General features: G+C 48.7%; 1 protein-coding gene across 1 annotated transcript; it reads left to right on the top strand.

Moving 5' to 3' along the window:
• Positions 1-18,946: 18,946 nt before the first annotated feature.
• LOC140219649 (uncharacterized) lies at positions 18,947-26,783 on the top strand. Its single transcript, XM_072289570.1, has 7 exons — positions 18,947-19,035; positions 19,526-19,634; positions 19,839-19,956; positions 20,320-20,465; positions 20,550-20,789; positions 21,185-21,384; positions 26,768-26,783. Coding segments are annotated over exons 1-7 (831 nt in total). The 5' UTR covers positions 18,947-19,033.
• The last annotated feature ends 810 nt before the right edge of the window (positions 26,784-27,593 follow it).

Raw genomic sequence — 27,593 nt, 5'->3', positions numbered from 1 at the left:
AAGGTGTCCGCGTTAATGCTGCCGCGTACGCAGAGGTGCTCATCACTGCAATGCCCTGGACAGAGACTGTTTCTAGAGGAAAATGTTACGACGGTCAGCAACACCAAGCCCTCGCTCACACCGCCTGCATTACACAGAAGTGGTTTGCTGACAGCTTCCAGAACCCCGTCATTCCCAACTTGAGGCCTCCTACCTCTCCACATTTATATCCACTCGACTAGCTCATCTGAGGCGGCATTGCGAGAGGTGCCAAGAAACAGCCAAATAATACGAAACACTCGCTGAGGGCTGCCATAGCTACGTGAATGCGAACATTTGTAATGGCCCCTTAACCCCTTCACGCTGCCTCGTACGCAGTTGAATGTGTCCTTGCTGAGCACGGTGAATCCATTGAGCAATTGTGGGAATAAAGCATTACAGAAGTATTGCCCACAGTTTGGTTACAAAAATCTGTGTTTTGCTATAGATGCTCTCCTGTGCGTGAAGGCAACAGTGTGCTCTCAAATACCTCGCGAACCCGGTACATATACATGTTGTTGAAAACGTTGCATACTTGAAGACGTGCATGCGTGGAAGGGTGGGACAATTGGGGAAAATAGCACGTTTTCAGAGGATAACAATCACATATGTTTTCAGGTACTGCTTGTAAAATTAGCAAATTGTGAAGGCTGCAATGTTGTGCATCACGTGCGTGCAGCAAATGTGAATGTGTAGAGCATGCAACACTACAACAGATTGGTTGCACATTGCTTGTAATTGGTGTTGTCCGATCTGACAGACTGAAAATAGATGACAAAGTGCTATGGCCATTTCTTATGCACGTGCTCATTGTGCGCACCTCATGGTGGTCACATCAGGTTCTTAGGCTTCATTGCATGTGGAGACCCATCATGAGATTGCTTTGTGCCTGTACTGTGATTGCACCGCCACGTGTTCGGGGCGCATTTTAGGTTCCGTTAAGTGCTCCTCCACACGTGGTGTAGATGCTGGGTAGGAATGGAACGTGCCGAGAAGTCAAGAGACTACAGCTGTGGCGGTGTGATGGTGCGCTCCAGTGCGCGTGAAGAGGGGTCGGCTGTGGGTTCGCTTTCAAAGGTGTCCGGCGCCATTCGCAGAAATTCGTGGTCGGCAAGGCGCTGGCACATACATATAATATCAGCAATGCAGGTCGGATCCTTGGTGGCCAACACATTCAAGGCTGCAGTCACAATGCCTTTGAGTACAAGGCGTACTCTGTCGGTTTCCATCATCGAAGCGTTGACATGTCGGCGAAATGAGAGGACATCATCTACATACGAGGCGGGGGACTTGCCTAGTTGCTGCTTTCGAGTGCGCAACAAACTGCCGGAGGACGACAACCTTCTTCACAGAATTCCAGTCGGGGAAGTCGATCTTGTGGTTGAATGAAGAAGCCTTCGCTCCGCCCTTGAGTTAGAAGTATATGCGGCGTAGCCTAATCGCCTTGCCCCACCGGTTGCGTGAACTTACCCGGGCCTAGTTGTCACGCCAATCCTGCACATCTTCACTGTGAAGGCCAGCGAGCAGATGGGGATCGTGCAAGAGCCCAGAGATAATCCAAGGAGAGTATGTATCAGACGTAGCCGGGATTGTAGATGTTGGTGTGTGTGATGGAGCGTCTTGCAGCTTGAGGGCGATTAGCTGGCACAAGCGGCTACCTGAGCGAAGCTCCAGGATGTAGAGCAGGCGAGAAGACGTTCAGGAACCTAGGAGCAACCTCCACCACGTATGATGTAGCACTTAACACGACCTTGAACGCGGCCCGAACACGTTGCAGCAAAATTAATTTATTGCCAAGTTTGCATTGCGAGGTTTTCAGATGTGATATGAACTGTGATCATGAGCTGCCATGTGTGCTCGGCCCCAACGTTATGTTGGACTCCTACTGTAAGGTATGCAATGTGCAGCTCGGTGTGGTGGCCACTTTGTGTGGCTGCAACGTGCAACTTCATGCATCTTCTTAAATTGCAAACGTGCAAGCTAAGTACCATTGACCTGTTCGCGTGACACATTCGTCTGAACCATAGAGTGCCTATTGGAAAATTGTGATCACAACCCAGGGCAGGTCCTGTCACGCATGCAAACTGAGAACTGTTCGATGCATGCTGACAAAGTGGCAGTGCTGCAGTGGGAAAGCTATTAAACATAATTTGTTACACATCAAAACACCATGTGCGGCGTCTTTCACACAACATGTGTGTGACACATAGCGTGAAGTCATTTTTGTATCACTGTACCCTTCAGTTTACTCGTTAGACAATTGGTGCACAAAGTGAACTTGATGGGGTTGTTTCGTGCCATATGCACGTGCATCACACTGTCGACTCAGAGTCGTTAAGTTAGCTGCCAAGTGAGATTCAAAATGCGATGGTCCTCACGATGTCGCAATACATGTAGCATCATCGTTACACAAAACAGGAAGTTTTGCTCTATGCGAACTGTATTGCTTCACCATGCACATGCTTACTGCAGCAATGATTCCTTCTGGGTGAAGCGGAACATACAATACAGTGCATTGCATGTAAATTCCTTGCTGGGATCACATTTGCAGCTGTCCTTGTGCTTCATGCTCTTCATCTTTGTATCTTGCAATCGAGCTTGTTGCAACATTTCTCATGGAGGCGCAGTCGGAGTTAAACATTTCTCTTCAAGCGTCCTCGCTCTACATTGCACCACCTTCCCAAGTGAATCACTTCAGATGACCACTGTATGATACGTGTAGCGAATTGTCTGCAGTATAAGTTGCGGTCCGCTTGTAATGCCACACGTGTTGCCCTATCGCAGCTATGGCAAAATGGTTCGCCCCCTGTTGCTTCACACAATTGTCGAACTTAACTGGCAAGGGTCATCCGCCACTGTATGACAGTGGCCATACGTACTTCGAGTGGGCAATGCGTACTTCTTTGTCTGCACATCAATACCTCCCGATTATTTCGTAGTGTGCTGCTTCGTGCCACATGGCACAGAATATGGCACGTAATCTGAAGCGCAGTTCACTTTTGCGTTTGCGCCACAGACAAGAAAGCGCGCCTCAATGGGGCCTAGCCTATTTTCAGAAATCCGAAAGGCCCCATTCTGAGAGTGCATCACTAACATTGGCCCCATCACAGGGCAATGGCGCTCGCTCTTAAAGTGTGCCATACTCCTCTTCGTATCATGTGGTCAGAAATGCTGCGGCATCTCCTCACAACAAAAATTTCCTTAATGGGCCGCAAGCACTTGTGCACCTTTCTTGCAGTCACGTTTCCGTACCCATAGCGTGGTGTAGGACTTCATACAAGAATGTCACATACAAGATATGTGCCGAAATGATCTTTAAATGAGTTTCCAGTGTCCTCCAATTAGCAAATGTACGAGGAGGTTCACACACGCTTGCCAGGAACTGTCTGCCTCGCATCTTCTACGCACCTGCTGAATAGAACAATCGGTGGAAACACATGCATTTGCACTGTTTGTTTGTCAAAATTTATTATGGAATAGGATATGAGCAAGCGTGTAATGTTTATGCGCTTTGCAAAATATGCATGTAACGCTGTTGGATGCTGTTGCATTCGTTCCCACCTCGGTTCTGTTTCCTCAGCTGCTACAAAACGTCGCATGCGTGCTGTGCCTTTATGATGTCAGACACATATCGTGTAGTGGCACATTTGTCCAAGTAACGTCTGCAGAACCGCACTTGATTCATGCTCTACCTTCCCATGTCAGCACCTCAGCAAGGCAACGTACACGTTTAGTTACGTTTCCTTCACATTGCATTGTGTCGCACACACTCCTACACTACCCCAAACATAATGTGTCAAGGGAAACATGTCCACTACACTATCCCACTTGCATACGGTTGTGTAATGACAGCTGCTTGTATAGGTGGACAGTTGCATTCCTAACCGCCTTGGGGCCAAGGCTTGTCCTGCTTTTACTGAACGAGGGAAAGGCATAGTTTCACGTTTTCTTCAAGTGCCAAGGAGGTGTGCAGCACACATTGAGCAGGTCTGTAGCGCCAACGACGCATGAAATTCTATTGCAAACAATGTATTTTTGCCTTCACATTCTCAGAAACGCAGAATGTGTGTCCCCACGCATTGTGCAAAATCCCTTTAGTGCTGCTGGGAAAAGGAGCTCCCTTGCGTCACGTGCAACTTGCAATGCGCACTGGTACACCTTCACTGCTGCCAACGGTAACAGCTGTAGGGCAACGTAATGCATCATGTATGATGACAAATCTAGGAACGCAGTCTACACAGGCCCCTGGTAATGAGGCGGCGATGGTGAAAAGAAATCATCTGACGCTATGTCATTCGCCAAAAGAGCCACGTTGAGCTTGAACACCATTGCAAAAGCTGTAGAACCCGATTGCATTCTTGTATCAAGTGTGGGGCCACAGAAGACGCTCGACAACTGGTGCAACAGCCCATTGTAGGAAAAAGCAAACACGAGTCAATTTCTGCGTGTCATTGGCACCGCTCTGGGGGTGAAGTACTGAAATTGGTATAATAAGCGTCTACGTTTGCAGAATCATTCCATGGCATGGTGGCGCTGCAGACTATGCGGAAGTTCTGTCTTTGCGGCTAAGGCACTTCACCAGCATGGCGCTGGATGGCAGTAATGATTCTTCGATTGCTACGGTCGCTTCAAAAATATTTGCCACTACCATGGTGCTATGCAGCCATGTTTGCTTTTGCAAACAGACCTTCACGACCAGTCACACTGTCGCAAACAGCTTCCACACGAGGAAAGGCTCAACAGCGATTCGCAAATGGAGACTGTGCCTTGTTTACAGTGCACGTGTTGTATGCTTGGCAATACATGCGATTCCACTTAGTTGAATTCCTTCACGCGCAGATTTCTCATACGGATGCGCAGCTGCATTAATGTCGTACTCGTATTCCGCAGCATGAGGCTATAGCACTGACTATCCACATGTTGCGAGCAGTTTCAACGATGTTGCACAACTGCAACACCTAAAGCAATGTTTCCATTGTCCTGTCTTCACGTAGGAGCACAATGCTTCTCGTCCCCTTAGGATCTGCTTGACTGTTCTTGCTTGGTCAAGACCACATCGGTCAATGACACACAATACGCGTATGGCTAAACAAGTCCCACACCAGCACATGCATCTGCAACGCACAAGGATGAGAGAGCCGGTTTCACGGCACAGGAGCATCGGGAGGTAGAGGGCTGTGAAAAATATGATGCTCACGTGCTTAAAAAAGTACGCGCAATCACTTTTAAAGGCATTTCACGAGGAACACCATTGCCGCCCATCAAGCAGTGGCAAGTGCACGTGACATGTCCTAGTTGGGCTAATTTTCTCTAGCATACACTATCATCGTCGTTCAGTAGCCGGGCGCTGTGATGAAAAGAGAAGCATGAAAGACATCACAATGACAGCAACACTATGAATGTCACCGTATGACACCAGCGTAATGTTAATGATGGAACGCTGCCACTGCCGTAACATCAGAAAGGCTAAAGAACAACATTAACACACATGCGACAGGCTTGCAGCCACGAATGCAAACGTGTCGAAATCGCACCAATGCTGCATTTACAAGGATAATGAAACGACATCACCATTAGGGCGACCAGAATGGTATGATCACAGTTGCATTATTGCAACAGGCACACTTGTGTGACGACAATGCAGTGTTCACAACTGCTGCAAAGTGAAAACGGCAACGAAGACGGAGACAACCGCGTTTGTCGTGGCGCGAGACTGGTGTCATCGCACGTGCCGGAGCAGCTTGAGAACAACTGAACAAAGGGCTGTCACTGAATAAACGGGCGCAGTGTTCCCGTTCTTGTGTGGCCTTTATTATGCTCCTGGCCGTCGGGCCGGATGCTGTTCTCGCCTGGTAGCAGTCATAACAGTTGATTTATAACAGTGGCGACGAGCAACGAACCAGAACCCTGATGACGGCGAACACTCCTGCCATGGCGTAACAAGTTCCACATTTCGCCAACGCCAAGGACAAGTGGTCGTCGTACTACATCAGAGTCGAGTCGTACTTCGAGGGTGGCGGCATCGTCGATGACGCTAAAAAAACGACGCTTCTCATCTCGGCACTGAGCGCGAAGCCTATCGACGTACTGAGTGGGCGTTGTGCCCCACGAAAGGTGAGCGAGTTAACTACGGGGAAGCGGTTACCGTGCTCGAAGAATTTTACGCACCCCCGCCAAATGAGATAGCCGCAAGCTTCAAGTTCTTCACCCGCATTCAAAGGGAAGTGAAATCAGCTCCACAGGTTATCGTAGAGCTTTGACGCCTGGCTGATAAATGCAAATTCGGGGCCATGTTGAACCGCCTGCTGCGAGACAGGATCGCGTGTGGAATTCGCAGCAGTGACGTGCAGAAAGCACTATGTTCTCACCAGAAACTGACATAGCAGGAGGCACAAAACATTGTGCTTGCAGCAGAGGCTGCACGACAGCGTGTTCAGCTTATGAAGCAGACGGATGCGAAAGAAGAGCCCGAGCTTCTCAGACTAGCGGGCGATCGACCGCAGCGACAGGCAGGAAAAACCTGTAGTCAGGCGACTGGATCGTCTGAAAGTTCTCATCGGTGTTGAATCCGCTAGCACGGCGAGGCGACTTGTGCATTTAAACATGCGTATATGTTTCAACTGTAGGAAAAATGTGCACCTAGCTGCCGTGTGTCGATCTAAGGAAAAGTGACCGCACCAGAGCTTGGCACTGAGCAGCGGCTCAATGGAAAATGCCGTAGCCGAGCTCTCCGCACAGTTGTATACACTAAAGCCGCAACCAACCGCAGACAGCAGAATCGTCAGCACGGTACGATGCAATTTTTCCTGGGGTGGAGCCGACATCGTGATAGAAATTGACACCGGCTCACTCGTGCACGTGGTGCCCTGGGACGTCTACTCCCAACATCACACAAGCTAGCCCCGCATTGAAAAATCCACCTTGAGGTTGTCGTGCTACTTGGGTCCGTTGCCTATAGCCGGGAAGCTAAAGTTCCCAATTTCATTCTGCGGTACAACTGTCACGGCGTCACTGACCGTTGTTCGCGTCTACCGGCCCGACCCTGTGTGGCCGTGATCTCATCCAGGCGCTGAACAACGAAGGGGCCGCGGTTTTGAGCGTGTCCAGCATTAAGGAGCAAGGGCTAAACTTGCAAGCGATCCTGTGTGAGTACGAGGACGTGAATACACCTGAACTGGGTCTGTTCAAGGTTCCGCCCACTCATCTATACATACAGAAGGATGCAGTTCCAAAGTTCTTCAAAGCCAGGCCACTTCCATATGCATAGCGACAAAACGTTTCATACGAGCTGGACAGGCTTGATAAATTCAGAGTCCTGTCCCTGGTGGCTCACTTAGAGTGGGCGACGCCAATAGATCCGGTAATGAAGACGGAACAGTTCGATTGTGCGGCGATTACAAGCTAACGGTAAATGCCAGCTGTGTGACGGAGCAGTACCCACTCTCGGTAATCAATGACCTTTTTGCTGCACTGCACGAGGGTGGCGTTTACAACACATTGAACCTTCAAGACGCCTACAACCAGGTTCCCCTGGATGAGCAGTCAAAGGAGCTGACGGTCATCACCACACATCGGGGATTATTTTGCTTTAATCACCTGCCATTTGGTGTTTCTTCTGCCCCAGCTATCTTTCAGCGAATAATGGAAAGCGTCCTGAACGGTTTGCCGGGAGTCCAGGCGTACATTGACGACGTTCTGGTGGCAGAGAAGGGGAACAACGGCAGAAAGAACCCCAAGGCAGTTCTCCAGCGCTTTCGAGAGTACGCCGTCAAGCTAAGGAAGGACAAGTGCACCTTCAGGATGCCTGAGGTATCGCATCACGGCTGCAAGATAAGTACTGGAGGGCTGCAACCTCTGGAGAAGAACATGGATGCTGTCATAAGGGCGCCAACGCCCAAGAAGGTGAGCGAGCTGCGCTCATACTTGGGTCTTCTTACGTATTTCAGCAAGTTCCTTCTCAATATGACCAGTCTGCTATCACCGCTCTACGATTTGCTAACCAAAGAACGTCGCTGGAATTGCGGCTGTCAACAACGGGAAGCGTTTCAGAAGTCAAAAAACGCTTTATGCAATGCGAAGATGCTCACTCACTTCGATCCCTCACTGCCGCTGCGCTTGGAGTGCGATGCATCACCCAACAGGATCGGAGCGGTACTGTCCCATCGCACTGGCAACGTTGACAAGCCTATAGGTTTTTGTTCTCGAAGACTTAGCAAAGGGGAATGGAATTATTCCCAACTGGAGCGTGAAACGTTGGCCCTAGTGTTTGGGGTAGGATAGTTTCGGGACTACTGTCTGGGAAGAACATTCACCTTCATCACATCTCACAAGCCGCTGGTGGGTCTATTTTCCGAAGATGATCCCACGCCCACTATGGCTGCCGCAGGAATTCAGCATTGTCCTTGCTGCTGGGAGCATACCTGTACAAGATAGAGTACAAACCTGGCTCGGACAACCTGTACGCTGATGCACTCAGTCGGCCTCCTCTAGAAACCACTGACGACACATCAGAGGAGCTACACGAGTTCGTGCACTCGCTGCAGCAGCTAGATGACGTGCCCCTTTCGTCGCAAGCATTGAGACATTTGACCGAGAAAGGTGAAGTACTTGGAAATGTCAATGCCTACATACTTCATGGTTGGCCAAAGAAGTATGTAGCACCCGATCCGTAGTTGGACCCATACTTCGCACGAAAAAGTGAGCTAACCGTTTACAAAGGTCTCATTTACTGGGGTCACAGAGTCGTGATTCCCGAGGCTGCTCGTGGTGACATGCTGCAATTCCTGCACGACACGCACCAGGGAATGTCAGCAATGAAGTCGTTGGCCCGTACTTTCGTGTGGTGGCCCGCCATCGACGGAGCTATCGAACAAATCAGTAGGAAATGTACTACATGCATACAAGCAAACGCATGATGATGATGATGATTTGGAATTTTTATGGCGCAGCAGCCGTGCAGACTATAATGCGCCAAGAACATGATTTTCGTATTAGCTTATTTGTTTAAATGCTGTAAAATGGTGTAAATGGCCAAGTAAAAATATAAAACATGAAATGTGCTACAGTTCTTGTAGGATTCCTGTGGCTTTTAAAAAGTTGAAAGTATCTTCATATGGGACCAGTGGTTCATCGCTCAATAACAACATAGGATGGATAGGGATTCTTTTTTCGTAAAAAATCTTAAAATATCTTTGCCTCCATTTTTCTAAACCAGGACATGTTATTAAAATATGTAGCACGGTTAAAATTTCACCGCAGTGTTGGCATGTTGGTTGTGGTTTGTTATTAATTAAGTAACTATGTGTCAGCCTTGTGTGACCAATTCTTAAGCGACATAAAATAACCTCGTAAAATCTTTGTCTGTGGCGACAACTCTGCCATTCTCGTAGAATAGGTTTTATGCAATGAAGCTTGTTAAGTTTTTCTTGATCCCACACTTTCTGCCGGTGTTTCTTAACTGCTATTTTTAAAGTGGCTTTATAATCTTGCCAAGGTAGGCCAACATCATGTAGCTCCAAATCTTTGGTACTGACTGCCATAAAATCTGCTCTTTCATTACCGGGAATTCCTACATGACTAGGAATCCAGCAGAAAATGACATTTAACGCTCTCTTGTGACATGTTGTGTATTGTTTTTTTATTTTCTTCAATAGATTATTTCTAGATGGTAACCTAGATGCGAGAGCTTGAAGAGAGCTCAAGGAGTCGCTAAATATAACAGATTGGTTATTTCCTCTTTTCAGGATGTCTTCAAGAGCTAACGAAATGGCATGAAGTTCTGCAGTAAAGACAGTAGCCTGACTTGGAAGTCTCATTTGTTTTTCAAATTGATTTGATGTCACTGCAGCGCCTACATTGCCATTGCTTTTTGATCCATCTGTAAAGTATTTTACGCAAAAATTATATTCTGATTCTATTTCTAAATATTCGCTTAGTAACGCCTCTCTTGGTGAAAATTGTTTTTTGTTTTTTGTTAACCTAAAGTCGCATTGCGCATGTTTCATCTCCCAAGGAGCAAAAGGAGGTTCATCTTGCAAGAATTTATTTCTTACGTCGAAACATAGGTCCGCATTCAGCTTTTGGTACCTGATGAAAAAGGAAGGAATGATTGCCGGTTTGTTGCTAAAATGTGTTTCAAAGCGCGGCCTTGTAAATAGTCGTCTACAAGGATGCGTTGAACAGGACAGTACTCTCATTATGTACATGTTTCCAAGAAATAGTCTTCTGTGTTCCAAAGACAGCTGGTTGGTTTCTGCATACAAGCTTTGTACAGGAGACGTACGAAACGCGCCGGAGCACAGACGTAGTCCGAGGTGATGCACCGGATCAAGAACCTCTAATGCTGACTTTCGAGCTGAGCCGTACACAAAACATCCGTAGTCTAATTGTGATCGGACAACTGCATTGTATATGCGAAGCAGACATATTCTATCTGAACCCCATGATCGGTGGGATAGGAGCTTTATTAAATTTATGGTTTTCAGAGATTTCTGTTTTACATAAGCGATGTGCGCTTTGAAGTTGAGTTTTTTGTCAAAGATCATACCAAGAAATTTGTGTTCGTTCTTTACTGTGATTTGCTGTCCTTTAATATGTAATGTTGGGTCCGGTGTAAGCCTTCGGTATTGACTAAAAGGTACGCATATTGTTTTTTCTGGGCAAAATTTAAAACCATTTTCGTTTGCCCATCGCACTATAGAGTTTACACCCAACTGGAGTTGGCGTTCGCAAGTAGCCATATTACAAGAGGAGAAACAAAGTTGAATGTCATCGACATATAAAGAATACATTAAGAAAGAAGGAATAACTGTAGTTATCGAATTCAGCTTCACTAAAAATAGTGTAACGCTCAATACTCCACCTTGCGGCACTCCATTCTTCTGTATAAAACAGTTGGAGAAAGTTGGTCCAAACATTACCTGAAAAGTTCGGTCCTCCAGATAGCTTTTGATTATACAAAGCATGTGCCCTTTTATTCCGTGTCTGTGCAAGTCCATTAAAATGCCATGTCTCCACGTCGTATCATACGCTTTTGATAGGTCAAAGAAAACGGAGACACAATGCTGCCTTTGGACGAAAGATTCACGGATTTTTGTTTCTAACCGAACTAATTGGTCGATTGTGCTGCGATTGGCTCTAAAGCCACACTGGTACTGATCAAGTAACCCGTTACTTTCCAAAAGGTGTACAAGCCGTTTGTTAACCATTCTTTCGAATGTTTTTCCTAAACAACTGGTTAAGGCAATGGGGCGATAACTGTTAGGATCAGAGCGTGCCTTTCCAGGTTTTAGAAGTGGTAGAACTATCGCCTTCTTCCATGCTTTTGGAAAATAGCCTTCCGCCCACAACCTGTTGAAGAGGTGAAGGATTGTGTCGTACGTGTTCATGTGTAGGTGTCGCAGCATTTCGTAGTGTATGTTGTCCGGGCCTGCTGAATGGCTCTTCCCTAAATATATTGCATCGAAGAGTTCAGTTTTTGTAAAAGGACAGTTATATGGCTCAGTACTATTCAGAGATATCCGAAGATCTTTCTTTTCTGCCGTTGCCTTTATATTAAGAAACTCGGGCGTGTAGTGAGCGTCACTCGAAATTCCAGCAAAGTGCTCGCCAAGTATATTTGCTTGCCCTTTAAGATCCGTTTCCTCGTCCAATATAGGGAGTGTGTATTCTGTATGAACCCCGTCTATTTTTCTCACTTTCTCCCAGACTAATTTACTTGTTGTTTGACTGTTTATAGAGCTCACATATTTTACCCATGATGTTCTTTTTGCTATCCGTCTTTCTCTTCTAGCCTCACTGCGCTTTTGTTTAAAAAGCAATAAATTTTCGAAATTTGGGTACCTGTTAAGTCGAGACCATGCACAGTTTTGTTTCCTACGAGCTTTATCACATGCTTCATTCCACCACGGTTTTGGTCTACGTGGAAGTTTCCCTTGTGAAAGTGGTATGGAGTTTTCAGCTGCATCTAAAATTCGTTTCGTTATCGCATCACATAAGTCGTCAATATTGAGTGCGATGACATCATCAATCCTTATTTCGGAACTTTCCAAAAAAACTAACCAGTCTGCTTTACCCAGCTTCCATCTCTGTCTTCGTACTGGCGTTGTTGGAGGCGCGTCGATCGGCTTGAGTATTATAGGGTAGTGGTCGCTGCCACGTGGGTTTTCCCTCACGTCCCAAATAAAAAATCCAGCAAGGGACGGCGTGCCACAGGAGAGGTCAATGCTTGAAGTAGATTGTGATTTAGCAATAAAATATGTTGGCTTTGAATCATTAAAAAGGTACAGATTGCAGTTGTCTAAAAATTCTTCTACCATTTTCCCCCTTGCGTCAGTGTGATTACTGCCCCAGATGTTATTATGAGCATTAAAATCACCCAATAAAAGGAAAGGTTCTGGAAGTTCTTTCACGAGATTTTCTACTTCTTTTATTGTGATATTCTTACCTGGTGGTAAGTACAGGGAGCATACTGTTATTGTTTTCCCTATCTGAACCTTTACTGCAACAGCTTCTAAGTTGGTGTTAAGCTTCACTTCGCGTACTGGGACTCCTTGAGCGACCACTATAGCGACTCCTCCAGATGCGACTGACGCCTCTTCCCTATCTTTGCGAAAGATGCTATATCGACGCAGAGGTTGTTTATGGCAACCTTTCCAATGAGTTTCTTGCAAACACATAACAGAAGCCTCAGCATCCTCGAAAAGATCGTAAATGTCATCAATATTGGTTCTTAAACCACGGCAGTTCCACTGCACAATAGTAGCCATATTTGATGATGTGGATTATCAAGTACTTCACGAAGAGATTCTATGTAAGAGGTCACAAAGATGACTTATGTGAATGAGCAAGAAACTTGCTAAAATGCTTTGTAGGTCACTTCTCCTTAGCAGGAGGAATGACCGGAAGTCTACCCCCTTTGTGTTTTCCAGGGGGAATACCCGACTTTTTGGTTTGCCTACCAGATGTAGGCTCTTTTGTTTGATTCGTGTCCGGCGGACACACTTCCATCATATCATCGCCCTTTGGGCGTTCATCGTTGATGGTGCTTGGAGAAGGTGCCGTCTTCTTGGAAAGAAAGCGGTCCTTCAGCACCGGCGTTGAGACCTTCGTGGCCTCTACCACGTGCTGACTGCCGTCAGCCTCAGCAGAAGCCTCTGGGCCTCTTGGGAGAGGGTTTCGACGAGCGTCTGTTATTTCACTGGGTGAGGAGGGCCGGAGAGCTGAAACCTTGTCCAGCAGCTCCACCTGGGTTCCAATTGACACCATCGGCGGCGCACGCCCTCTGTGCACAGCCTGTGCGTAAGTACCTCTATCGGCAAAAGCGACTCTCTTTTTGGCTTCAATGTATGATATGTTCTCCCGTACCTTCAATGCAATCACTTCTTTTTCTTTTTTCCACTGAGGACAAGATCTGGAAAATGCCGCGTGCTGACCCGCGCAATTTGCGCAGCACAGCTCGTTTGTGCACGTTTCATCACCGTGGTCTGGTTGACCGCATTTAGCACAGGTTGCTCTTCCGCGACATGACTGGGAGCCGTGCCCGTATTTCTGACACCGAAAGCACCGGCGGGGATTGGGCAAATATGGTCTTACTCTAAGGTACAGGTAAGCAGCCTTAACGGCACTTGGAAGTGTTAAGGAGTTGAAGGTCAGCACAATGTGTTTGGTCGGAGTTTCAATGTTATTTTTTCTAAATTTAATTCGTCTTGCACATAGAACACCCTGATCTCTCAAGGCTTCTTCGATTTCCTCGTCTGTGCACTTAAGGAGTTCTGTATCTGAAATCACACCCTTCGCGTAGTTCAGTGTCCGATGTGGTGAGACAGACACACTGTTCTCACCGATCTTCTCAAGTTTCTTAATCTGCCTGCTATGCTCAGCCGTCATAACTTCGAGCAAGAGGTCTCCAGAATTCATTTTCTTGGCTTTGTAGGGCTCACCAATACACTCGTTAAGTGCTTTGGCGATGAGGAAGGGGGACATGTCTTGAATTTTTTGTTCAGTTTCAGACGTGATGCCAAAAAATTTTGTGAAGCAATCACTAGGTTTATTGAAATTTATTACCTCGGTCCGGTGCCTTTTCGGCCTCCGATCAGGTTTTGTTGAAGAGGGGGTTCTGTCCATGAAATTACATATAAGTTCGGCAGCTAAGCTGGCCGCCCACCATGGAGCCCAACACGGGAGTGTTTTAAAACCACTAGCCATACATAACTGCTATAACCATATAACCATGACCAAGGAAGGCCACGCCCACATGGTTAACCCTAGCCGCCCGGAAACTTGGAAATGAAATGAAGTAAATAGGAGACAGGAAAGGTCAAAAGTGAAAGAGAAAGACAAAGATTTGAGTAGAGAGAGACAGGAAAAGGCGACTGCCGATTTCCCCCGGGTGGGTCAGTCCGGGGGTGCCGTCTACGTGAAGCCGAGGCCAAAGGGGTGTGTTGCCGCCGCCGAGGGGCCGTAAAGGTCCACACACCCGGCATTGGCTCAACCCCCAGGATCCCCTTTTCCCCGGACACGGCTAAGCCGCGCACGGCTACACGCGGGAGGGTCCAACCCTCGTGTGCTCGGGTACGTGGTGTCGCAACACACCAAACGCCTGCTGACGCAGACTCCCCTGCGGGGACAAGCAAACGCAATGCCACGGGCAAAAATACTAGTAAACTGGCCACTAACGCATGAGAATTGCTCACGTGTCCATTTGGGTTATGCTGGTCCAGTGAACAACAACATGATCCTAGTGGCCATAGATTCACATTCAAAATGGATCGAAGCAATTCCAGTGCGTCATGCCACAGCACAATCGACAGTTACATCTTTGCGTGAAATCTTCAGCAGGCTGGCCATACCAAGAATCATTGTGGCAGACAACGGAACTCAGTTCACGCCAGAGACATTCACGAAGTTTGTGACAGGAAACAACATAAAGCACTTTAGTACGGCACCATATCACTCCCAATCGAACGGGCTTGCTGAACGCGCCGTGCGGACGCTGAAAGATGGCCTCTAGAAGGTTGGGTCAGGTGACTTGTCTGAGCGATTGGCTAAACCGCTCTTTAGCCACCTTATAACGCCCCTGGATGACCACTGTCTCAACAACTTTTGGGATACCAGATCCGTTCTGGGCTGGACGCATGCCTTCCACCACCTGTAGCCTTCCTTATTAGTCCACAGGCAGATCAAGAAAACAAGCTGATCCCGGGCACTTCTGTTCGGACTCGCAACTTCGGAGAGGAAGAAAGGTGGCTGCCAGCCACAGTGAAAGAAACAAGAGGATCCCGAATGATCACCAATGCAACGGCAGAAGGTGAGCTTCAGCGTCACATGGATCAAGTCCGTCTTCGATACAGTCTTGTTATGACTGCACACCTGCTATCGAGTCGCAATGTCAGTAAAGCATCATGGAAGTGACAGCAGTGAATGTATACTGCCAACTCAAGAGAAGAAGCAGAGACGTGACAACAATGCCGTGCTGGCATTGAAAAGATGCCAATGGTAACATAACGGTGCCATTACAATGGCAGTGCGAGCAAGACTACGCTGGAGTGGAAATTCTGACAACAGAAACGTGATGCTGAAATTATTGCAATGTTAGAAGTGGATGATAGCAGTGGTGTTACGAACCTGGAATAACTGCTACGATACGGTAACGATGGCATGACACCTAAAGATGTGGTATTACAGTAGTGCACTATCATGAATTGACAGCATGGAGAAAACAGCGTTTTGTTTTCAGATGTGATGCACGCCTCGCTGCACCATGTCATCACAAACTGCCACCTTCCAGGGTACATATAGTGTTTCGTGTGCATCATATGTAGTGTAATCTTGCACTTTTCTTTTCCTGACCCTGCACACAAGGGTGTGGCGTTAGTGGTGCGATGGCACATCATCATCCATGACAGCAAGGCTGCAATGCCGTGAGAATGGCGAAATTGCATGATGCAAACGGATCCACACGAACGATGGCGTGCTGGTTGTGGAGATGACGTGTAATCACATTCACACCACCTGCCTCACTGATCTGCTCCGATTCCCACTGAATGCAGCGTTTCCTGGCCCTGCGCCTGGTGCTGCCGCAACCATGCAGCCAGGAAGTAGCGGGGATACCAGTGGCACGACAGCCAGAACACATTATTGTAGCTTCGACCCTTGCATTCCACAAGACCTGTTGAACAAGGCAGCAGCTAGCATAAGGCAAGGCTGAGCAGCGCAAGCCGTTGCCTAGACACTGCACAAGAAGCTCCCCCTTAAAAGAAAGCCGAGAAACATCACCACAAACACACACACCTCTATCACAATAAGGATTGTTGGCACGTGTAGGTCAGGTGGGGCAACCAACTGCCACAAAACCACACACACTTCTAATGCCCCAGCAGATGGTGGCAGGTATCGGCACACTGGAGCAGCAAGGAAGCACCACTTGACAGAAAACCATACACAGTACGAGCTCACAAACACGCGTGTCAGCACAAGGAAGCAGGAAAGGGGAGGCACTTTCAGCCGAAATGCGGCGAACACTTGTAATGCAGAAGGAGGCGGCGACAGGTGCCTGCACATGGGAGCGGCAAGGGGAGGCAACAACGAAACCACAAGCACAGCCAGCACAGGAGGCGCAAATGTCAGCACGTGAGAGCGTCTGGCACAAAGCGACGCACACTGCTCGGGCAGAAGGGGGCGGCGACAGGTGCCTGCACATGGTAGCGGCAAGGGGAGGCGGCAACGGGCAAACTGCTACAACTGGGCAAACTGCTCCGGCCTAGCGTTGCAGGCGACGTGCGTGGCAAACCGCTCTCTGTACATGCTGCAAGTGGCGATTACGAGCAATCGAGAGTATTGCAATCTGCCTTGCACGTGCCGCCCTCCCGCGCAAATACAGTGCCCGCCTGGCCCGAGGTGGTTCACCCTGTGTTCCTGCGCTGCTTGAGCCATACGGACGGTCGCCGTCGTCGTCGTCTCCTGAGTACACGCGGCCCGTATGCGGCACATCTTCGTCAATGCACAGATTGTGCAGTGCCGCACACGCTGCCACAATCGTAGCTGCCTTTTTGGGGCCGTAATGCAAGGCGCGGTGCCGCTGCAGACATCGGAATCGGCTCTTCATGACGCCGATGCAGCGCTCCACCGCTGACCTTGCGGAAGTGTGCGCGGCGTTGTAGCGCCCTTCCGGTGTGTGCGGGGCAGGGTGGCCGGGAGCAGGTGTCAGGAGCTACGGCTCTAGGGGGTACGCACTCTCGCCTGCACATAGAAAGATAGCAGTCAGTATTTCCGGCATCTTACGCAACATAGGACATCACACACACGCATCGAGTACAGTTTTCTTTTGAGAGTAACTTCGTTACTACTCACCAAGAAGGTACTCTCCGTCTTGGACGGCAATGCGGCCGCTGGCAATGCGCCGGCGAAGCGACGCGTACCGCCACACGTGCGCGTCGTGGCACGACCCAGCGAATCGCGGGTCAACGTGAAGGACCCTCAAGTCCGAGTCACACACCTGAAACACATTGCAGACAATTGTGTTACGGTGATGCCAATGGCGGTCCATTAATTGTTGTTCCATTACATGCAATTTCGTTTACAACTTACCACCATTGCATTCAGGGCGTAATAGCCCTTCCGGCACCAGTACGTTGCCTTCTGCGCAGGAGGCAGGTTCGGGGCGACGATGGCGATGAACGTGCCATCCACGCACCCAATCACGCCGCCGAGCCTGCCGCGCTGCAAGAACCCTTGCTTAATTGCAGCTCGCTCGCTGGCGGTGCGTGGGAAGGCCACCCATCCTTGCTCCTTCCCAACCTGAACAATGTCCCGCGCGACTTTTGCAATGCAGCGGCTTACAGACGGCTGGGCCATGTCGATGGCCGCCTCACTCACTTCTGGAAGCTGCCATTGCAAAGAACCTGAGGGTACAGAGGACTTGGTCCTCAACGCTCAGGCCCCCCGCGGTCGGCGGCTCCAGCAAGTGGGCAAGCTCGCTGCATAGCAGCCGGACGGCGCTCTTCGTCATCCGGAAATGGCGCCGAAACGCTTCTCCCCTCATGGCGAAGGCGTCACGGCTGGAGGGGGTATGTTGTTCCCGCCGTCGCGCGAGGAACCACGCGAGCAGTGCGTTGTTCATGGTGCTGCTCAAAAGCACTGCCACCCACACGTGTCACTTGCAGAAGGGAACACAGCCTTGAAACAACAAACAACAACAACAATCGCCTGGAAACAACACGTGCACCACGCCATCAAAAACTCTGCTATAAGCTACCACCTAACTACCTTGCTAGACTCCACCAGCAACCGAACACCAAAAGACGTGTTCGCTTATTCAATATATGTCCGGAGCACCCAATGACACCGTGACGTTAAAATGACGTAGACAGGAACTACCAGGTGGCGCAAGTGAATTTCCGGTTTCGTCAAATCAGCCATTCAGCGCCAGGGACTGTATAGCAAATTTGTTTTGTAAAACGGCACTTAATAAAAGCGGACTTCCATGCTGCGTAAAGCAAATTCATTTTGTTACAGTACAACGCAAAAGCTGCCGCAGTCCAAAGAAATGCAAACGCAAGTGCTCTATTTTTGAAGTCGTAGCCACATAGTAGTCGGATGTGCATCCAATCCATGCCGTTGAGCGCAAGCAAAATGGCAGCCTTTGTTTACCTGTGAACAGCTGACAGCCCCTAGCGTGTCTGTCTGAACAGCTGACAGCCCCTTGCGTGCCCGTAATTGCGGCCCCGCCCCCGTGAGATACTGATTGAGGTGAGTAACTATTGCTCGTGTAGTGCTTGCATTGTCGTGTGGTTTTCGCTGCATGTCTGACGTGTGATAATTTCTTCTTTAGGAAGAGCCAAGAAGAATTATCCGTAGCCCCCGAGGTGAAACTTTGCAACATAGTGGATCGAGAACTGTCAAGGCATTTGCCATAGAGCACCGCCATGACATAACGATAGCTTCGTTAAAGTTATCGCTGCATCGGTAATACTTCCTGCACTGATACGCTCCGAGAAAGAAGCTGCTACAACATTAAATGTGAGTAGTGACTTCACCTTTTTTTACATTAGTGGTATAAAAAGGCAGAAATAAGTCGTAGTGAGCACTTTATGCAGGCGCTTAGCTTAGACAGAATGTTTGCCTCTAAATTTCTTACTGTGCTGCGGGCCGGCTGAAATTCCCAAGTTGACAAAGAGAAAATGGCAGCAAAAGGGCCGCGGGTGTCCAAAGAGCAGGCGGCTATTCTCGTGCAGTTCATCGAGCAGCACCCATACCTGGCGAGAGCTTCTACAGAGTTCTCGCCACGTATGACTGCTGCTCGAAAAAACGAACTGTGGGAGGAGGTGGCGGCGGTGCTTAACGCACAGGGGCCAGCCGTAAAGGCCACCAGCCGTTGGCGCAACCATTGGGCCAAGATGGCCCATAAAGCGAAAAAAGAAGCGGCCGGGGCCGCGAGCGAGAAGAGGTGAGCTTCTAATGATGCTGACAGTAACGTAGTTTCACGTTGTCGTTGTTGCCGTGTTTGCAGGGCTACTGGAGGTGGCAAAGTGGGTGGCGTGGACGGCCGCGTCCTCGACGTCCTTATGAGGACAGGAGGGGTCCTTGTTTCCCCCCCTGAGTACTTCCCCGATAGCGAGGTGCGTACATTGGATTTAAAAAAGTGTTGTTTGTGTGACCTCACAAATTTTCAGCATTACATTGTAACACAATATTGCAAAATTTTTAAGCCCTTTTTTTTTGTGCAAGTGACAATATAGGTTATGTACTCTGAGCAGCAACTTGTGTACATGATGCGCATTGCACACACTGCTCGCAATGTCTGAACACTACTCTGATTGCAGGACGAGGCAAGTTCAGAGGAAGCTGCAGGGCCCAGCGGTTCCCGCAGACATCTACCAGCGACAACTGCTTTCGTGGTGTCGGGCCCTGCAGCTGTTGCTGGGCCAAGTGGCCTTACACGTAAGGCAGTGACCTAGCTTTTATAGTAGCATTGTTGTTTGCAGTTGCTGTATGATCTTGCTATGAAGTAAAGTACGTCACTGTGCTGTTATTACCTTTGTGTCGAACATCCAGTTCTCATTCATGGAGGAGAAATGCAACACTACAAATGACATCATGTTGTAATAGAGATTCCTTGTGCTTCTTAAGGGTTACTGCTACCAGCAACTTTCTGTGGCATCTTTTGCTCTAACTACCTGTTTTGTGTATCATTATTGTAGCTATGCAGCTATAATGACATTTCAAAGTGACTGGTTAGGACAATCAATCTGTGTAGGTCGGATAACAGTGAATGAGCAGTCTTTGCTTTTGCCTTGCATGAAGAGCCACCGGCTACGCCCCAGGTGCTGCGGCCTACCACCCAGGTGCCGCGGCCTACCACCCAGGTGCCTCAGCCAACCCCGCAGGTGCCGCAGCCAACCCCGCAGGTGCCGCAGCCAACCCCGCAAGTGCCGCAACAAACCCCGCAGGTGCCGCAGCCAACCCCGCAGGTGCCGCAGCCAACCCCGTAGGTGCCGCAGCCAACCCCGCAAGTGCCTCAGCCAACCCCGCAGGTGCCGCAGCCAACCCCGCAGGTGCCGCAGCCAACCCCGCAAGTGCCGCAACCAACCCCGCAGGTGCCGCAGCCTACCCCTCGAGAGCCACGGGCACCCCGTAGACAGCCCAGGCAGCAGGAACTTGATGGTGCTGTGATGACGGCTACTGCCGCATACGTTCGCCAGAGCCAGTTGGAGGAAGCCAGAGTTCAAGAGGACACTCGCTTCCGCCAACAACTGCTGGAGCAAAACCGGCAGGTATGTGCAAGGCCACAGATGTATATTTTTCTGCGTATGAAATTGATGAGCATATGACCTCTCTAAAAATTATATTAATCAGTGAACAAGCATAATGTATACGTGTAGTCTTGTGGTGATATCTTGTACACATTCGCGTGATATAACATGTGTAAATATCTACGCAATTATGTGGCAAAAAGAAAAAAGTGGCGTTGAATTCAAGGAAGCAGGTATAGCAATGTAACACATCTTAATGGAATGCGACGGCACAAGTTTGATGGGCCAGAAAGATATTTCCAGTGTTTGAATATACAATGACAAGACAATAGCCTGCAAATGGGGATGAATGCAACACACAAAGGCCCTGTTACTGAGCTTCTGTAATTAAACTAATTACACATCTTTGCTAACAGCACCACGAGGCCCACCTGCAGAGCCTGCGGCAGCACCACGAGGCCCACATGGAGAGCCTGCGGCACCTCGGGGAGGAGGTGGCGGGAATGCGGGAAGTGGAGTCGCAGCGCCTCGAAGTGCAGCGGCAACGCCTCGAAGTGGCGCGTCGGTCGCACGAGACCAACGAGCGCCTGGTTCAGCTGCTGCTGGCTGCACTGGGGCATGGTGGCAGCCAAGCCCCTCCCCCCTCTCAGGCCCCACATAATTAAAGGATGCAAAGGTAGCATAGGCAAGGAATTTGTAACTTATCTTAAAATTTGCTGATGTATTAATGATATGAAGGGCAAATATTGCTAGCTTGCAAATAAATAATTGCTGAAGTCACCCTTTAATGCAAACATAAGTAGCATAGCCGTTGCAGCATGAATTTTTTCTTCAAGGTTTACTTCAGCCATAAGAGCGTGCACACCATCAGGCTCACCTGCAAAAGTGCCTGTAGGCCTGGTGTGTGCGGGCATTCCGTCTGTGGCGCTGCAATTTTGAGGTGCCTAGTTATTGTCATGTCAATTTAAGCACGACGCCACACTGATGTGATATGTGGTGTTTAATGGCGCAAGGGCCAGGTGTGGCCAAAGAGCGCCATGACAAGTGGTGATGTTGACGATGTATTATGGAGATGTGACTTGGCTGTAAACTGGCCTAAAAATTGTCGCTGTAAAGTGCGTAAAATCTACGTGCTATAAAATTATGGCGATGACTCATGACGAATACTTTGAACATTAAAATCCATCGTAAAAGAATGATGCAGAATAAAAGATATATGAGATAGTAAAATTACCTGGAGCACTGCTGCCTCACCGGAGCCCTTGAAACACAAGGGCCTAGAGGCGCGTGCTATACGAAAGAGCTATCACAGCGGCATCCTCTGAAGAGAGGACCCGCTACGAACACGTGGGGCTAAAAACATGCAAGACAACATCTTTCAGAAAACTTAGGACTGTGTTGGTGTCAAATAAAGGTTCTGGACCGAGTAGCATTACGGGATGTAGGGGGATGTGCTGCCGGTATGCTAGGGAAAAATGTTTTCTTTCAGATTCGGCTGCCCGACACTCCAGGAGGACGTGGAGGACGGTCAGCCTCTCCCCGCATCTACCGCAGGTTGGAGGATCATTTTCAGTGAGTAGAAAGTTATGCGTGCCAAATGTGTGTCCTATTCTCAGGCGACAGAATAGGACATCTGTTCGCCGTGATTTTGTTACGGGGGGCCAAGAACCTAACTGTGGTTTTATCACGTGCAGTTTGTTATTTACTTCTGCATCCCACATACGTTGCCAGTGGTTTCGCAGTTTTCTTCTTAAGAAAGGTTTCAGATCTGTGAGAGGGACCGAAGCAGTAGGACTAACTGCATGCAATGAAATGGATGTGGCCATCTGGTCCGCTAGAACGTTACCCTCAATGCCCCTATGTCCGGGCACCCAGCATATAATGACATGCTGGTTAGACATATACGCTCTACAGAGAATGGAATAGAGCTCAGTTATTACGGGGTTTCTGTGTTTACAGTGTGACTTCAAGGCTTTTACGACACTTAGGGAGTCTGTAAATAAAATTGTCTTTTGAATATTTGATTTTCTGATATGTTTCACAGCCAACAATAGTGCATGCGCCTCAGCCGTAAATATACTTGTTCCAGGGTGCAGTACACCGGATTCCGAGAAGGATGGACCAATGGCTGCGTAGGACACCCCGGAATGCGACTTAGAAGCGTCTGTGTAAAACTCTGCGCAGGAGTACTTGTGCTGGAGCTCCAAGAAATGCATTTTGATATGTGGCTCTGGCGCATGTTTAGTAACCTCTATAAAGGATGTGTCACACTCTATCAGCTGCCACTCCCAGGGTGGTACTAGCTTAGCTGGAGGCATTAAGCGTTGCTCGAGAACTGGGACATCCATTTCCGTGCAAAGTTCTCTTGCACGCAGGGAGAAAGGAAGTCTCATAGAGGGTCTGTTATGAGAAAGTGTTTCACACGTCAAGTCGTTAGCGGTTGTGAAACACGGATGTTCCTTATTAGAGCGAACCTTGAGAAAATATGTTAAGCTGATGTTTGTTCTTTGAAGATGGAGTGGCCACTCATCTGACTCTACATATAGGCTTTCAACAGGGCTTGTCCTAAATGCGCCAGTGGCCAAACGGATACCCAGATGGTGAACGGGGTCTAACATCTTAAGTGCGCTCGGTGCGGCAGAGTGATATGCTACGGCACCATAATCTAACCGTGATCGAACAAGGCTCTTGTAAATATTCAACAAACACTGTCTGTCGCTACCCCACGTTGTGTGGGATAGCATTTTAAGTAAGTTCATTGTTCTAAGACATTTTTCTTTCAGATGTTTTATGTGCGGAATGAAAGTAAGCCTGGAGTCAAGTATAACACCAAGAAATTTGTGATCTTTGTTTACAGGAATTTGTTGTCCGCCCAGTTCTACACAAGGATCTGGGACCAGGCCTCTCTTTCTTGTGAAGAGAACACAAGAACTTTTGTGGGGGTTGACTTTGAATCCGTTTTGGTCTGCCCACTTAGAAACCTTGTTCAAGCCTTGCTGTACCTGTCTTTCGCATACTGTGAGGTTGCAGGATTTGAAGCCTATTTGTATATCGTCTAGGTATACGGAATAAAAAATGGCAGGTGGTAGTGAAGCACGTAGGGTGGTAGCAAGAGAGTGCAGCTGAGCACGCCTCCCTGGGGTACACCAGTTTCCTGGGTAAAGGGACGTGACAGTGCATTGCCAACTTTTACACGGAAGGTACGATTGGACAAATAGCTTTCAATTATTTTCAACATATTTCCACAGATGCCCATTCCCGACAAATCTCGCAGGATCCCGTAACGCCATGTTGTATCATATGCCTTCTCCATATCAAGGAATATGGAGAGGAAGTACTGTTTGTGTACAAAGGCATCGCGAATATATCCTTCAATGCGCACAAGATGATCTGTTGTTGACCGCCCTTCTCGGAATCCACACTGATAAGGATCGAGCATTTTGTTGAGCTCAAGGAAATGTATAAGTCTGCGATTTATCATTTTTTCAAAAAGCTTACACAGACAATTAGTTAGAGCTATCGGACGGTAACTTGCCGCCAAGGAGGGGTCTTTCCCGTGCTTCAGAACAGGAACCACAATCGCTTCCTTCCATGTCGATGGGAGGTATCCGGAAGCCCAAATAGCGTTGAATAGTGTAAGTAGTGTAACTTGTGTGTCAGTATGTAGGTTTCTAATCATGTCATACATGACTCTGTCAGGTCCCGGTGCAGTGCTTTTGCATGTGTTCAAGGCAGCGTTCAACTCGGCAGTACTGAAAGGCCAGTTATACGGTTCATTCTGCCTGGATTTTCGAATGATTGGCTTACGTTCTATTATTTCTTTATGTTTAAGAAAGGACTGGGAATAATTGATTGAGCTTGACACACGTTCAAAGTGCTCCCCAAGTGAATCTGCCTGGTCTTGCAGGGTTTCGCCTTGCGTGTTTACCAAAGGGAGGGAGTATGTTTGTCGCCCTCTTATCCTACTAACCCTGTTCCAGACTTTGGCCTCATCTGTATACGAGTTGATACCTGATAAAAATTTCTGCCAGCTCTCTCTTCTGGCCTGTCGACGGGTTCGCCTGCCTTGGGATTTTACTTTTTTAAAGTTTATGAGATTCTCCGCAGTGGGGGAGGCGCGTAGCAATCCCCACGCTTTGTTTTCTTTCTTACGAGCGATCCTACAATCCTCGTTCCACCACGGCACGCGCCGTTTACACCCCAAGCCATTTACTTGTGATATGCATTTAGATGCGGCATCTATTATGAAGGCTGTAAAATATTCCACAGCAGCATCAATTCCTAACGAGGACATGTCATCCCATGAAATACTGCTGAGAGTTCGGAATTTCTCCCAGTCAGCTGTATCAATCTTCCACTTAGGAGCCTGTGGTGTATATTCGTTCTTTTTAGGTGTTCGTAGCAGTATGGGGAAGTGGTCGCTTCCGTAAGGATTGTTTGTAACTTCCCATTCGAGTTCAGGCAGTAGTGACGGGGAGACTAGGCTAAGATCTATTGAAGAAAAGGATTTGTTGGCAAGACAGTAATATGTGCGTTCTTTCTTATTCAGAATGCACGCACCAGAAGAGAAAAGGAATTGTTCAACAAGTCGTCCTCGCGCATCTATACGAGGGTCGCCCCACAGGTAATTGTGTGCATTAAAATCGCCAAGAACAACATAAGGCTCTGGCAATTCATCCATGAAGGACTGAAATTCGTGTTTAGTTAATTTGTAATGTGGGGGTATATAAAGCGAGCAGATAGTGATGAGTTTGTTTAGCAGAACAACTCGCACCGCCACTGCTTCAAGGGGCGTTTGTAGCTGTAAGGGCTGACAGGCTATACTTTTATGAGTGACAATCGCAACACCACCCGATGATGCGACGGCATCATCGCGATCTTTGCGAAACGTAACATACGTTCGGAGAAAGTTTGAGTTTTTAGATTTTAAGTGTGTTTCCTGTAAACACAGCACTTTTGGATTATATTTGTGGATTAGTTCCTGCAAATCATCAAGGTTTCTAAGGAGACCTCTGACGTTTCATTGTATGATTTGTGTATCCATATTTAATGTAAATTAGTGCTGTGTGTACGGAAACGGAAAGATGCCTTAGATTACAGAGCCCTTTCGAGGCCCTGTAATAGGTGTTTTGTTCTTTTTGAAGCGTTCGAGTGATTCTCGACGCTCCTTAGGCGCCTGGTGCGCCTTGAGGATAGGTGTGGTGTCCATTGCCTCTTGTGAGGCGCCGGACACGTGCTCTTGCGAGCGGGAAGTTTTCAGAGGGAGTCCCGCCTTGGAGGGCAAGACCCCTGCGCCCACCAGCCCGGAGGTCGATGGGGCTCCCAGAGGGATTTGGCTGCGCTGGCCGTTGCCAGCGCTGGAAGGGGCCTCGGAGGCTGGGGCAGCCTCGGCTGCGCCCACCTTCGGTGTCGGTGGCCCCGTCTGCTGGGTAGACGGAGCAGCGCTAGCTGCAACCGCCGCGGGGACAGATGGCGTAACTGCCGACTCACGGCTTGTGGGTCGGACAGCCGCCGGAGGCCGTTGTGACGCTGCCCCCTGACGCGCCACTTCGGCAAAGCTGGCCTTAGGAAGGTATGTTACCCGCCTGCGTGCCTCCTTGAATGAGATATTCTCTTTTACTTTGATTGTTACTATTTCTTTTTCTTTCTTCCAAGACGGGCATGACCGCGAGTATGCGGCATGCTCGCCATCACAATTTACACAGTGGAAAGAATTCTCACAGGCTTCAGAGGAGTGTTCATGCGCGCTGCATTTTGCACAAGTTTGGCGGCCTCGGCAGCTCTGCGAACTGTGGCCAAAACGCTGGCACTTGAAACATCGGAGGGGATTTGGCACGTACGGTCTTACACGGAGCTTGATGTACCCGGCCTCGATTGACTCGGGCAGGACACTTGAATTGAATGTCAGTATTAGGTGTTTGGTCGCAAGTTCTTTACCATCTCGCCTCATCTTAATTCTTTTGACATTTATAACATTTTGTTCACTGAAACCTTGCAAGAGCTCGACCTCAGTGAGCTCCAGCAAATCATCGTCCGAGACAACGCCGCGGGAGGTATTCATTGTGCGGTGTGGGGTTACTACTACTTGGGTCTCCCCAAATGATACTAGCTGTGGCAGCTTCTCAAATTGCTTCTGGTCGCGGAGCTCCAAGAGGAGGTCACCGCTAGCCATCCTCGACACCTTATATCCTGGGCCAAAAACTTCGGTAAGAGACTTTGATACAAGGAACGGGGAGATTGTTCGTACTTGTTTAGCTGGTTTTTCTGCGTGGATGACATGGAAACGAGGAAAATTGTGGACTTGTCGTCCGAAAAACTGAAAAACTTCTTCGGTGCGCCCTCGTTTCTGAGGGCGATCAGGGAGTTTAGGAAAAGCATTTTCCATAAGTAATGTTGGGTTTTCGGCCGCGATGCCGGCCACCCACCATGGAGCCCTACAAGGGGACGTGACAGAAGTTCCTGCAAGGGAAACCCTGCCAACGCCAGCCGTACATCGCTGCTATAACCAAATACAGCATAACCAAGGCTGGCTAGCTACACAAGGTTAACCCTTGCCGCCGGGAAACTAGGAAGTGAGTAGAAATGATGAGAAGACAGGAAAGATGAAAAAGACGAGAGAGAAAGACGAAGAGTGGAGAGGAGGACAGGAAAAGGCGACTGCCGATTTCCCCCGGGTGGGTCAGTCCGGGGGTGCCGTCTACGTGAAGCAGAGGCCAAAGAGGTGTGTTGCCTCCGCCGGGGGGCCTTAAAGGTCCGAACACCCGGCATCGGCTCAACCTCCAGGATCCCCCTTTCCCCGGACACGGCTAAGCCGCGCACGGCTAC

The sequence above is a fragment of the Dermacentor andersoni genome, chromosome 1, assembly GCF_023375885.2.
Source record: "Dermacentor andersoni chromosome 1, qqDerAnde1_hic_scaffold, whole genome shotgun sequence".
In the NCBI taxonomy this organism is placed as follows: Eukaryota; Metazoa; Arthropoda; class Arachnida; order Ixodida; family Ixodidae; genus Dermacentor; species Dermacentor andersoni.
Note: the sequence above shows the minus strand (reverse complement) of the source record. Positions and strands in the feature narration are given on the sequence as shown.